General features: G+C 41.3%; 2 protein-coding genes across 2 annotated transcripts in view; both read right to left on the bottom strand.

Annotated features, from left to right (window-relative positions):
* Positions 1–3,338: 3,338 nt before the first annotated feature.
* Positions 3,339–8,386, bottom strand: arsb (arylsulfatase B). Its single transcript, XM_016533732.1, has 5 exons — positions 8,049–8,386; positions 6,873–7,059; positions 6,555–6,745; positions 5,806–6,013; positions 3,339–3,664 (listed from the first exon to the last, which is right to left on the bottom strand). The coding sequence occupies exons 1-5, from the start codon at positions 8,292–8,294 to the stop codon at positions 3,417–3,419; spliced, it is 1,080 nt and encodes a 359-aa protein (XP_016389218.1). The 5' UTR covers positions 8,295–8,386; the 3' UTR covers positions 3,339–3,416.
* A 355-nt stretch (positions 8,387–8,741) lies between these two features.
* LOC107724713 (dimethylglycine dehydrogenase, mitochondrial-like) overlaps positions 8,742–14,344 on the bottom strand; it is a 22,525-nt gene continuing 16,922 nt past the window's right edge. Inside the window, 8 exon segments of the mRNA XM_016533733.1 lie at positions 8,742–10,019; positions 10,555–10,689; positions 10,782–10,913; positions 10,915–11,125; positions 11,728–11,858; positions 12,041–12,206; positions 13,282–13,435; positions 13,515–13,684. Coding sequence (XP_016389219.1) covers positions 9,810–10,019; positions 10,555–10,689; positions 10,782–10,913; positions 10,915–11,125; positions 11,728–11,858; positions 12,041–12,206; positions 13,282–13,435; positions 13,515–13,684 — 1,309 coding nt within the window. The 3' untranslated portion in view covers positions 8,742–9,809.

Raw genomic sequence — 14,344 nt, 5'->3', positions numbered from 1 at the left:
ACGAACTCAGAATTCTGAGAAAAGTCTGACTTGTGATATATAAGCTCAGAAATGCAAGAAATTCAGAATTGTCCTGTGTGTGCGTGTGTGAGAGTGTGTGCGTGTGTGTGTGTGTGTGTGCGCGTTGTGCCGTCAGAATGAGAGTCCAAACAGCTGATAAAAACATCACAATAATCCACAAGTAATCCACAGCACTCCAGTCCATCAGTTAACATCTGGAGAAGACAAGAGCTGAAACTAATCCAGCATTAAGATGTTTTTAACTAAAATACCATAGAGTCCATAATCCATAATAACGCTTCCTCCAGTGAGCTGATGATCTGAATCTGGAGTGTTTACGGAGACATGGAAAGCATACAGTGTTGGGGGAACCTCTGCATGACGGGTCAAAACCGCTGGAAACATCCTGAATCTGTTCAATCCACACCAGAAACTCAATCTACACACAATCAGTCCCTTTAAGCAAATGAAGCCACTGCTGTCAATTAGTCGTTTACTCACCTTCATGTCGTTTCAATCATCTTCACACACCTCATGATGAACAATCAACAACACCATTATAAACCTACTGTATCATATTTCTAAAATTTACTATGAAACCTTGTCGTCTGATTGATAGTTTAGAGTGTTTTATCCAGTCAAAGCTCTTTTAGTGTAATTGTAGAAACGTCTAGCTTCAGCTCGAGCTTCTCGAGTCAAATCTTGACTGGTTTTGATCAAGTAAAGGTCAGAATAACTGCAGTAATATCTCCAGATGAACACTTACTGGACTGAAGCAGCTCAGCTTTACTTGATTCTCCATCAATCATGTTTTAGAGTCTCAAATCTGATCCTCAGGATCTTTTGAGGAGCGTTTGTTTCCAGAAGCTTTACTTTCACTGTTCCTCAGCGGAGGAATGATCTTCACAAGCCTCCAGAACATCTCACATCTTCTGAGGAGCCTTTATTTCTTCAGCTCTCAATCACTGCATTATATGTTTGGAGCATTTCAATCTCATCTTATTATTACTGGAGATATAGAGCCACGACTGAGATTTAGATCATTTTATGTCAGTATCTGCTCTACTGTTATAAAGATCTCACTGATTTACATTTCATCTCACTTTTTGGCAGGGTAGAAAAGAATAATTCATATTTTAAAATGGGGAGATAGTTTTGAGTTCTGAAACTTGCAGTATGTTTTTATTGTAGAGAAAACATGTTTATGTGTAAATATCAAGAACAGTTTGATTCTCCGTTTCATGATCCCTTTAAATGGGAGGCTGTAATCACACACACACACACACACACACTCACACACACAGAGACACACACAAAGTGACTGCAATGCCAAAGTGGCATAAATATAAGTTGCATCTACAGTATGTGCATTTTCTTCGGCTGTAGCGGTGTGTGCATGAGCGTGTGCGTTCACACTAACAGTTACCTCGTTGCACTAATTACGCTGCTTAATTCTGATCTTTTGGGGTTTTTTGTCTACATATGCATTGGCTTGTTTTTGCTGTTGACACTGAAAATGATGCATTTGTTTTAAATGAGTTCGTACATTTTTTGGGCTGCCGTTTGCAAATATTTGACATGCTTTAGGTTTGGACATTTTTGTCATATTTGCTCATTCTCTTTTGTTTTGATGCATTTCCTGTTGCACTGTTCTCCTGGCCGGGAAACTGATTCAGTTTTATAGTTTTGTACTGTCATGATCATTAAGGAGGTAAAATGGTCCTTATCAACACTGGTTGACATGGTGATAAAACTCTATCACATTCTTTCGGCATTAAATGTTTTGGGCGGGTTTTGTGCTGAAAACCGTTGACTCAATCTGGCAACCCTGAAAACAAGACTTCATATCTTGATTGTACTTCTCAAGTAAATGTATCTTGATTTAAGGATGTTTAGATATTTGTACTGGAAAACAAGATGGAAATACTGAGGAAGATATTCATTTGTTTTGCAACATTTAATGCCAGGACTTCATGGAATTAAGACTTTTGGCTCAGATTTAAGACCTTTTAAGGCCTTCATTCGTGGAAGAGACCTTTTTTTCCACAAAACTCATCCATTTTGACTGATTATGCACATTTATTCTCTGACATGATGTGGAATACATAATTTGATCCTCTATTGACCAGTCATATTTCAATACTGTCCAAATTATTAGCAGCCGCCATAAGAGCAATTAAAATATTGAATCTTATAAAATACACTGAGTCCTGATAATAAACAGGCACTTCCAGGTCTCCCTGGAAGAAGAGATTGTGAAGTCTCAATGGGATTCTCCTGGCTAAATAAAAGATAAATAAAATAAAATAAAATATGAAGATTATTAGGTAGCATGTTTGCCACTTCAGTTCAAGGTCAATTCAGATGCGTCCCAAATGACGCACTCATACACTATGTACTTATGAACTATGTACTCAACCATGTAGTGTATGAATTATATAAGTTTATTTTGTCATTCATAATCGGAGTCTGATAGCCCCTCCCCTTCGGGACGTACTTGAGTGCATGAAGTGTCCAGCATTCCACACTCATGCATCATCCGGGTATTTAAAGTGCACTTTTTCTTTTTGGAATCTTCAGTGTGAATGCAGCACTCGCACTGTTTATACTACAAGACGTCACAGAATAGTGCATAAGCACGCGATTTGGGACGCACCTTTTCTTAATTTACTTCTAAATGACACACAGCCTCGCCTCAAAAGATCAGCCGAAGCCAGACTCGTCTCGTCTCGTGTCGTTCGTGATCTCAGTACCTGTTGAGAAAATGAGGACGGTGTTGTTCCAGAGCCCCGAGTCCTGCAGCGCTCGGCTGATGTTCCCCACAGCCTCATCCATGGCTGACACCATCCCTGCGTACTCGCGCCGCCGCTGGTCCTTGATGAAGCTGTAGGGGCTGACGTAGCGCTCGGGGACCTGCAGGGGGCCGTGAACCGCCTGCAGCGCCACATACAGGAACAACGGCTGCAACACAAGAGAAACCCTCAAAAACTAAGTAAAAAATAAGTAAAGATCTTGTTCCATGAAGATATTTTGTACATTTCCTACCGTAAATATATCAAAACTAAATTTTTGATTAGTAATATGCATTGCTAAGAACTTCATTTGGACAACTTTAATTTCCAGATTTCCAAATATTGTCCTATCCTAACAAACCATACATCAATGGAAAGATTATTTATTCAGCTTTCAGATTATGTATAAATCTCAATTTCAAAAAATTGACACTTATGACTGGTTTTGTGCTCCAGGGTCACAAAACACACAAACACACTTCCAGTCTGCAGTTACAGCTCATCTGATCATTAGGATCAAGTGCACTGTGGTGTGGCAGATGCTCACGGTGTGAATTAAACCCAGGGGGATCTATGATGATGATGATGATGATGATGATGATGGTGATGAAGAGTAGCTCACTCTCACCTGATAGCGTCCCACACGTCGAACCCGTCCAGAGGTTTGGTTCCGTTTGTCGACGCCCCGGCCAGACCCACAATCGTAGGCAGCCAATCAGAGACGTGGATGAGCTCTCGACTGACAGCTCCCGGCTGCTCTATGAGTGGGCCGCTCACAAAGGCCACGCCCCTGACTCCGCCCTCCCAGAGCGTCCACTTCCTGCCACGCAGAGGCCAGTTATTTCCTCCCGTCAGGGTCTGACCGCCGTTATCTGGCAGACAGAGAGGAAACAGCGCCACCTTATGACGGATCAGCACAACTGCCAAATTAAGACTTCTTAAGAGCAAGCAAAGAAAGGTTTGAAAGTACAACTTCCAGCAGATCTCCATTAGTTTTTGATTCATCTTACTAATTGGCTTGAATATCTCTGCTCCAAACTAGATTATGGAAGTCTTGTTTTCCAGTGAAAATGTCTAAAGATTCATAAATCAGCCATACATTTCCTTGAGAAGCAAAATTACAAAATAAGTCATTTTCTGAGAAACGTGAGTTTCTGATTTAAACAAGAACAAATATCTCAGAAAAATCTACTTAATTAAAAGGAAACACGTTTTCATTCCCCACGGACAGATATTTGTTCTTGTCCTAATCATAAACTCATTTTGTTTAATTTCTCATCAAACAAGCAGTGTTGCCAGATTGGGTGGGTTTCTTCTTTTGATCGGCTTGGACTGGTGGGTTTTTATTTGCTTTTTTGTTTGGTCGAGTTATTTTAATACATGTTTGTAATTAGGAAAGTAGGCCTATCACAGAAACATACTGCATTTTTTCTTTAACATCATTGGTTCAGCTTAACCAATCAGGGCTGGGTGCGAGAGACCTGTCAATCACTTTGCCTTCTTGTGTTGCTGAGACATGAGTGACGGGTTTTCAGTGCAATAAGGGACCAAATTTGAACTTGTAACTGTATATTAAAGTGACTGCAATGCCAAAGTGGCATAAATATAAGTTGCATCTACAGTATGTGCATTTTCTTCGGCTGTAGCGGTGTGTGCATGAGCGTGTGCGTTCACACTAACAGTTACCTCGTTGCACTAATTACGCTGCTTAATTCTGATCTTTTGGGGTTTTTTGTCTACATATGCATTGGCTTGTTTTTGCTGTTGACACTGAAAATGATGCATTTGTTTTAAATGAGTTCGTACATTTTTTTGGCTGCCGTTTGCAAATATTTGACATGCTTTAGGTTTGGACATTTTTGTCATATTTGCTCATTCTCTTTTGTTTTGATGCATTTCCTGTTGCACTGTTCTCCTGGCCGGGAAACTGATTCAGTTTTATAGTTTTGTACTGTCATGATCATTAAGGAGGTAAAATGGTCCTTATCAACACTGGTTGACATGGTGATAAAACTCTATCACATTCTTTCGGCATTAAATGTTTTGGGCGGGTTTTGTGCTGAAAACCGTTGACTCAATCTGGCAACCCTGAAAACAAGACTTCATATCTTGATTGTACTTCTCAAGTAAATGTATCTTGATTTAAGGATGTTTAGATATTTGTACTGGAAAACAAGATGGAAATACTGAGGAAGATATTCATTTGTTTTGCAACATTTAATGCCAGGACTTCATGGAATTAAGACTTTTGGCTCAGATTTAAGACCTTTTAAGGCCTTCATTCGTGGAAGAGACCTTTTTTTCCACAAAACTCATCCATTTTGACTGATTATGCACATTTATTCTCTGACATGATGTGGAATACATAATTTGATCCTCTATTGACCAGTCATATTTCAATACTGTCCAAATTATTAGCAGCCGCCATAAGAGCAATTAAAATATTGAATCTTATAAAATACACTGAGTCCTGATAATAAACAGGCACTTCCAGGTCTCCCTGGAAGAAGAGATTGTGAAGTCTCAATGGGATTCTCCTGGCTAAATAAAAGATATATAAAATAAAATAAAATATGAAGATTATTAGGTAGCATGTTTGCCACTTCAGTTCAAGGTCAATTCAGATGCGTCCCAAATGACGCACTCATACACTATGTACTTATGAACTATGTACTCAACCATGTAGTGTATGAATTATATAAGTTTATTTTGTCATTCATAATCGGAGTCTGATAGCCCCTCCCCTTCGGGACGTACTTGAGTGCATGAAGTGTCCAGCATTCCACACTCATGCATCATCCGGGTATTTAAAGTGCACTTTTTCTTTTTGGAATCTTCAGTGTGAATGCAGCACTCGCACTGTTTATACTACAAGACGTCACAGAATAGTGCATAAGCACGCGATTTGGGACGCACCTTTTCTTAATTTACTTCTAAATGACACACAGCCTCGCCTCAAAAGATCAGCCGAAGCCAGACTCGTCTCGTCTCGTGTCGTTCGTGATCTCAGTACCTGTTGAGAAAATGAGGACGGTGTTGTTCCAGAGCCCCGAGTCCTGCAGCGCTCGGCTGATGTTCCCCACAGCCTCATCCATGGCTGACACCATCCCTGCGTACTCGCGCCGCCGCTGGTCCTTGATGAAGCTGTAGGGGCTGACGTAGCGCTCGGGGACCTGCAGGGGGCCGTGAACCGCCTGCAGCGCCACATACAGGAACAACGGCTGCAACACAAGAGAAACCCTCAAAAACTAAGTAAAAAATAAGTAAAGATCTTGTTCCATGAAGATATTTTGTACATTTCCTACCGTAAATATATCAAAACTAAATTTTTGATTAGTAATATGCATTGCTAAGAACTTCATTTGGACAACTTTAATTTCCAGATTTCCAAATATTGTCCTATCCTAACAAACCATACATCAATGGAAAGATTATTTATTCAGCTTTCAGATTATGTATAAATCTCAATTTCAAAAAATTGACACTTATGACTGGTTTTGTGCTCCAGGGTCACATATAGCAACTTCTTGGACAAACCTTATGTAAGTTCTCATCTTGCCCACTGATCTACTTTCATCTTTATATAGATCAGTGAATTTGCCAATATGACGTCATCGAGTGACATTTAGCTACCAGTTTTAGTTTACCAGTTGGCAACACTGGTCTGTAAATATTCAAATAAACGATAATAGGATTATCTGGCTATGAACAGGCCCTGAGGTGAGTCATGTGATGTGTGTGTGTGTGTGTGTGTGTGTGTACTTTCTCAGGTGTGTGTCGTGTGATGATGTCCGTGGCTCTCTGGGTGAAGAGTTCAGTGGAGTAGAGTCCCGTGTAATTCACAGCCACGTCCTCGCCGTCACGCAGGTCCAGAGCGCAGCGTGTCACGTTCAGAGGAGCGATGAAACTGCACCTGGTATGATTGAAGTAGTCCTCTGAACCCGTCAGGTAGCCTGCAGACACACACAACGACACGCGTGTCACATGATCCAGCTTGTGACAGATATAACCCGTCTGTTCCTGGTTCCTGCTGCTGTCAGGCGTCTGCTCTGATTCACTCGTGACTCTGAAGTCACTCACCGAAGAAGCTGTTGAATCCTCGGCGCGTGGGCAGACAGGCCTTCCTGAACATGCCCAGATGCCACTTGCCCACCATGTGTGTGTGGTATCCGGCGTCCCGCAGGAGCTCGGGCAGCAGCGTCTCGTCCAGAGGAACACAGTACGGCTGACACGGCCAGATGATCTGGTGCTGCAGACCCGTGTGAATCTGACACACACACACAGACGCACACACACACACACACGCTCCTGACATCATGAATGTACCACGGTATTCCAACAGGAGGGGTTTCCAACAATACCATGGTAAAACTGGACAGGTTTTGGACACACGTCAACACAGGCTCATGCATATTAATAGGAAATTCATGAAAAATTAAATGCATTAGTAAGAACAACACTCTATGCCATTTTTAACACCACAGATCAAATTCAGGAAACTAATTAGATGTTACATTCTCAATAGGGTTCAATTCAATTGCAGTCACTGTACTATGGTACTGCCACAGTACTTACTTAAAAAAATACATGGTAGTACTATGGTATAATTGGACAAATACTGAACGTGTTTTACTGTACAACTGTTATGTAATAAATACTTGAATTGTTAAATATGAATACGACCAATATGTGTTGTACAGTACCACGGTAAATACATACATGCACGTTTCTAGGTATTTCACTGAAAATGCACTAATAAAACTATTTAGAGCTGTCATATGAACTTTATTCCATTTGAATTCTACTTCCTGAAACTGAAACCTCATGCCTGACACCACAGATCAAATTCAGGAACTGAATTCAGTTTGACATTTCAACTCTATTATCAGTGTATTACCGCAGTACTTACTGTAGTCTACTTTAGAGAATACCATGTTATTACCATGGCACAAGTCCTAAAGCACAGGGCAGTACTACAGTACATAGTTTACTGGTGTTTTCCAGTGTTGCCAGGTGCGCGGTTTTCCCGCGGAATCGGGCTACTGTTACACTCACTGTTACACTGTTGCCGCGGGTTGTTTTTCATGTAAATCTTTTTTTTTTTTTCATGGTTAAAGCGACCACAATAACGCGATATTTAACCCCTGGAATGCGATTTTTTTTCCAGGGGACCCCCGCCAAAAAACGTGATTTTACCCGTGGACGCGATTGGGCGGGTTTTGTTGTAAAAACCTGGCAACCCTGGTGTATTCTGACCTGGTAGCGGCCGGTCATCAGCTGGTTCCGGGACGGAGTGCACAGCGGCTGCACGTAGTAATTCTCCAGCCGAACCCCGCGCTCGGACAGGCGGTCCAGATGAGGAGTCCGGATCTCAGAGCCGTGGTAGCCCACATCATTCCAGCCGAAATCATCCGCCAAAATCAACACGATATTCGGCGGTTTGGCCGCGACACGGGCGACAGAAACGAGCAGAAAACACAGCGCGAGTTTCCTCACAGTCATTCTGAGTCATCTGAACCGACTCCTGTCACACACTGAACTAAAGCAGAAGTCAGAACTGTGATAAACTAGTCTGCAGAATCATGACGCCGGAGTCTCAGCTCATGAATATTACTTCAGTTACGCTGACGTTCCTTCAATGGCGAAGGCCTGGTTATGAATATTAATTAGACATGTGACGTCCGTCGTAAGCCTTCGGTCACGTAACGTAATTAATATTCATGAGCGAAGTTTTCCGTCTTCTTAACCCTCCTGTTATGTGCAAATTTTAAATATATCTATAAATTACTCAAATTGACAATATTATTTATTTTTTGTTTATTACACTTTACCTACCTGAAAATAAATTTTAAGGACAAATCATAACTTTTTGTTTTTTATATATTTATTTAATTGCTTCATTTACATAGAAAAAAAACCCATTGTCCTCAGCTTTTTTTTTTTTTGGGGAAATGTATACAGTATCAAAATTATGTCTATGGAAAATCCCCATATAATATGGAAAACCAACAACAATCATTTTTTATAGATGCTTGTAAAAATGTGTGTACAGTGTTTGTAAACACATTATTGTATGAAATAATAGATAAAAGTATATAGAACTCTGAAAAACTCCTTCATATGCAGTACAGTAATAGTAAAATGTACATTTATAGCAAGGCATAAATTATATTTACTCATTAGATATTTACTCATGAGAGGCAATCAACAGAAAATTATTCTGCATATAATGTTTAATCTTTTTTTTCACCAAAAAAAGTGATGGGGTCAAAATGTGCACAGGCATTTTAAAAACTTTGTAACACAAGTGTGCATGTTTATGAATTCGGCGAATACATTTAGCAAAAGTCAGAAAGATTCAAGGTTTAAAGATATAATTATCATATTTTTTAGAAAAGTCAGAGTTGCTTTGGGGTCAATTTGACTATGTTGCGTTCGATCCACTTGTCTAAGTATGATTTATTATTAATGTGTTTACTGAGTTTGGACTTTTAAAAACACTGTCCCCATCTTCGATGACACCGTGTCGAGACCGACTCGAGAGGGAAAGTGTGTTTATTCACAATGAAAACATAGAGTACAGAGAGACGGGAATAATCAGAGGTCGTTCAAATATTAGAATTATCCTAGAATCTGTAATACTGAGATTGTGCTTTATTAGAGCTCTTCTCTGTAAGACTCATCAGTTAGTCTGATCCCGCAAGAACACACACGTGTAAAATACTGTCAGAGTTCAACATGACTGTGGAAATAATTCACAGAATATGACATTAAGACACAATGTTTAGCAGCAAATCTTCACAGTTTTCAATTAAAATGATTAACACAGATTTTAAAAACTACAACTTTTACGTTTCCATATTCTGGCACATTTGCAGTGCTTTTATGATTTTCATGTAGCTCACACCTGATTTATTTTGCTAAAGCAACACTTTCCGGCTGATATTTGCTGTTCTGTTGTGGCATCATTGAGTGTCATATTCAGAATGAGCTCAGGATCGTCTCTGTTCCCATCAGTCATTCACTCCGCTGCTTCTTCTGCAGGCGGGTTCTGGTGGGTTCTGTGAGGACCAGCGGCTCCTGAGTGACTGTGGCCGGGTATTTCTGACCCAGAAGCTCCACTTCTACCTTCTGACCCGCGTGAGTCAGGTGCAGGGGCAGGTAAGAGAAGGCCAGGCTCTGCTGCGCGGTGTAGCTGTACGACCCTGACGTCGTGTTCCCCACCACCTCCAGACAACAGAAGAAACACGCACATCAGCATGAGACAAGCTTGTTTCCAGTCAAGCTTGTTTGAGTCATAATTACAAGATATAAACGAAAAAAATGTCGAAATTGTGGGACACAAAGTCAGAAATGATATAAACTCACAATACTGAGAAAACAAGTCAGGATTGTGAGAACTGTGACAAGCTTGTTTCTGTAAAGGAGTAAAAACATAGTTGCAACTATTTATCTCACAGCTCTACATTTTTCTCGCAATTGCAAGTGTATATCTCGCAATTCTGAATTCAGAGTTAAGTGAAAAAAGTCACAATTCTCTTTTATTTTTATTCCATGCCAGAAACAGAAGTCACTGTGGATGAGCTGATAAACTCTTGTTTCTGCCGTAGCAGCGCATCAGTTTTTTGTAACAACACACACACACACACACACACACACACACACACATACAAGCAGTGAAACTCTTTCCTGTCAGTTGATTTGGTAAGAAATTTCACACACATCCCGTTGGGTTGTGTTATTAGTGCTCTGTGTGCTTCACCTCTCCGTTGTGCCAGACGGTCTCATTTCCCTCCGGGTCGATGTCGTCTGTGTCCAGCGTGAGGAACGCCAGCCGACGGCTCAAACCCTGAGCCTTGATCTCCAGCAGAGCCTGTTTACCGATGAACTCTGCGGGCTGGAGACACCAGTGTGAGCGTGAGAGCAGGACCTCACTTACAGCTCAGGTTTAGTTTTAGTTAACAGTAACCCTGGTGTGTTTTTTCTTACCTTATTGAGTTTGATGAAATAGTCCAAACCGGCTTCTAAAGGATTTGTGTCGCAGTTCATCTGAAACACAAGAAAAAAAAACACTTGAGATGAGATGAATGTTGTGTGTGTGTGTGTGTGTGTGTGTCTCTGTGCGTGAGCGTATGGCGCGGAGGGGAACTCCGGCGAGCTGCATGGATCTGCAGTGCAGGAATCTGAAGGCCGTGTCACTCATGTCTTCATCTGTCAGCTTCTGAAGAACCATCCGTGATTTCGGCCCGGCGACGCCCAGAACACCGAGCTCATCCGTCACGTTAGACACGCTCACATGATACCCGCCGTCAGCCGCCTCGTGCTCGATCCACCTGAGACACACAGAAACCACAGCGGCACACGCCACGCCATTCAACCCAAACACAGACAACAACTGGAGTCGTGCAGTTTAATGAGGAGAATGAGAGTGATGTTTGTACAAAACTCATTACAGTGCTACGGAGAGGTGATGCAGTGCGGTTGCTAGGGTGTTCTGAGTGTTCTTAGGCAGTTGCTAAGGTGTTGTTGCTGGATTCTAGATGTTTTCACACATGATCTGATAAATCATTCATGTCTGGAGCTCACAAATGCTGAACTTTAACAGGTTTCAGCTCATCACTATCAGCACCAGTACTAGTGAAGTCTGACTTATTAACAGCTGCATCTGTTAGTCTCTCTTAGTGCTGCAGGTCAAGTCACTTTCATCCAGAAGGGGGCAGTGTGTGTGTGTGTGTGTGCTGTTTCCTGATTGGATGAGACAAGGGGCAGAAACCAGACAGCTGTGATATTGACACACACACTCAAACACACGCGCACACACACTCCAGATATTCTCACGTTACACACACTGGCTCCTTCAGCCCTCAGATTATAGTAATAGTTACTGATGTAAGTGTGTGTGTATAATGTGTGTGTGTCTGTGTGAGAGACGCACCGCAGATCGTGCAGCTCGGACCCGGAGCCTGTGATGAGCAGAAACTCTCCAGGTGCAGTCTGGGTAACTGTGACCTCAGCGTAGACACGCCCCCGCGGGGTCAACATGTGACTGATGTTGGTTTGACCCACCTGAGACACATCAGATCATCATGATTCCATCAGCACACACACACACACACACACACATTCTCTCTCTCACACACTCACACACACACACACTGTCAATTCCTGTCAATCAAAAATTTCAGACATAAAACTTACTGCTGTAACACATATTACTGTGATTTTCCTGCTCTCTCTCTCTCTCTCACCTTTGGCAGTGTGTTGGCGAACAGCCGGTCGAGCAGCCGGTGCGAATCTTCTCCTTTAACGTTGAACTTCCCAAAAGGTGAAAGGTCAATCACACCCACACCCTCCATCACCAGTTTACACTCGCGGCCGACCAGCCCGAACCAGTTAGTCCTTCTGAAGCTGGGTCTGCACACAGGACCCGAGAGAGACACGCACTCACAATCACTACACCACAGCAGCGGATTTCACTTCATCATAGCATCATCTACACTACTGGTCAAACGCTTGGGGTCAGTAAGATTTAAAAAAATTATTAGTTTTATTCATCAAGGACACATTAAATTGACGAAAAGTGACATTAAATCCATTTCCAATGTTACAAAAGAGTTCTATTTCAAATAAATGCTGTTCTTTTGAACTTTCTGTTCATCTCTGAATCCTGAAAACTAAAATGTATCACAGTTTCCACAGAAATATTGTGCAGCACGACTGTTTTCAACATTGATAATAATCAGAAATGTTTCTCGAGCGAAGAGATAATGTATAGTATGTTTACTGTAGTATTTTCTGTACAATATTGTCAGTTTTTTTCAGATTATTTTTTATGTTTGTTGTTGTTGTTGTTTACTGTAATTGTAACCTGTACTGGATACAGTATTTTACGTTTGTCTGTTGTTTGCTGAGCTAACAGTGTTATGCACACTACTGTAGTAGCATGACAACTGGGACATGTTTTGTTGTGATTCTCCATGTTGACTGATTTGGGTATATGGAGAGAAATCAATGATATTTTTGTCAGTCTGCAGCATTGGTCTTGTGTAGTGTTTGGTGAACTATTGTATAGTTGCACTTTCTCTGTGTACTTCATTTACAGTACTCTAATCACTGAGAATTAGACTTGCTAAAAGTGTTTTAAGTTAGCAACAGCGGTGTGTAACTGGTTCAAAAAGATTAAAGTCATATGAAATGTGTGTGTTTCGTATGGTAACAAAATATTGTTTTTATAAAGTTGTGTATAGTTTTGACAAAAGTGTTCCATTTTGCAAATGATCTGAAGTGTTGTGCTACTTTGGTGTAGGGTTGTGTTAATTGTGTGTAGTGTTTTGACAAACCGGGCCCTGTTTTCAAAATTGTGCTTAAGCAATCGTAAAAAACTGTAAACCCCACCGACCCTCAGTGTTTGAGTGCTAGTGTTCATCTCATTTCTCATCACCAGTGAATGATTTTTGACATCTGTTCAGTGTAGATCGGTGTGTCTCACTTGTATCCGGAGTCGTCTCCGGGTTTGTGGAAGTAATGCGGCTGCTCCCATCCTGCGTGGAAACCCATGGAGCATCTGTCCTTCAGCAGCTCATAGACGCCGCTGACCCGGTTAGTCGGGCGACCCGCGAAGCGCTCCTCCTTCGGGTAACCCACTGAAACCAGTCAGAGAGCAGAGATCATCTACACCACACATCACTCCAGCATCCGCACGCCTCCTGTCACGCCACTCACCGACGTTGTTGAAGCCGTAGGACTCTCTGGCTTTGGCGCACAAGTGCGGGACGCTGGTCCAGTGAGCGTAGCGGTTGGGGTCACACTCGATCAGATCATACGGAGGCTCGCCGCTCACGATCCAGTCGCTCAGAAACTTCCCCACTCCTCCAGAGTGAATGATACCGTACCTGTCAATCACACGGCACGCACCTGTCAATCATCATCTCCACTGATCACCACAGTATGATGTTCACAAGATGATCACATGTGGAATCAGTTATTTACATTTCATGTGTTTAGCTGAAAAATGACTCTGTTATTGTCCTCTTGCATTATTGACAGACTATTTTTTTGTTTAGCACTGTAAAGCTGCTTTGACACGATCAGTATTGTATAAAGAGCTATACAAATAAAGGGGACTTGACTTGATAAGAAATATGTCTATTCTATATTCTATAATCTGTATAATCATAATATCTATAATTCTGTTATAAATTACAATTCTAGCATCTGTATATATCTGTATTCTATAAGCAATCTGGTCATTCATTGTTTCTGATTTAAAGGCAAATAAAATGAGTTTATAGTTGTAGTCCTTATGGGAAAAAAATACATTTTTAAAGCAAAAAAGTTTCAAAATTCACATTTCAGTTGTAGAACCAGCAATCACAGTTATTGAACTGATTCAACATTGTACTGAATGGACTGTGTGTGTGTATATGAGAGTGTATGTGTGTGTATATATATATATATGAGTGTGTGTGTGTGTGTGTATATATATATGAGTGTGTGTGTGTGTGTGTGTATATGAGAGTGTATGTGTGTGTGTGTGTGTGTATATATGAGTG

Source organism: Sinocyclocheilus rhinocerous, unplaced genomic scaffold (genome assembly GCF_001515625.1).
Source record: "Sinocyclocheilus rhinocerous isolate Xijiao unplaced genomic scaffold, SAMN03320098_v1.1 scaffold124, whole genome shotgun sequence".
Taxonomy (NCBI): Eukaryota; Metazoa; Chordata; class Actinopteri; order Cypriniformes; family Cyprinidae; genus Sinocyclocheilus; species Sinocyclocheilus rhinocerous.
Note: the sequence above shows the minus strand (reverse complement) of the source record. Positions and strands in the feature narration are given on the sequence as shown.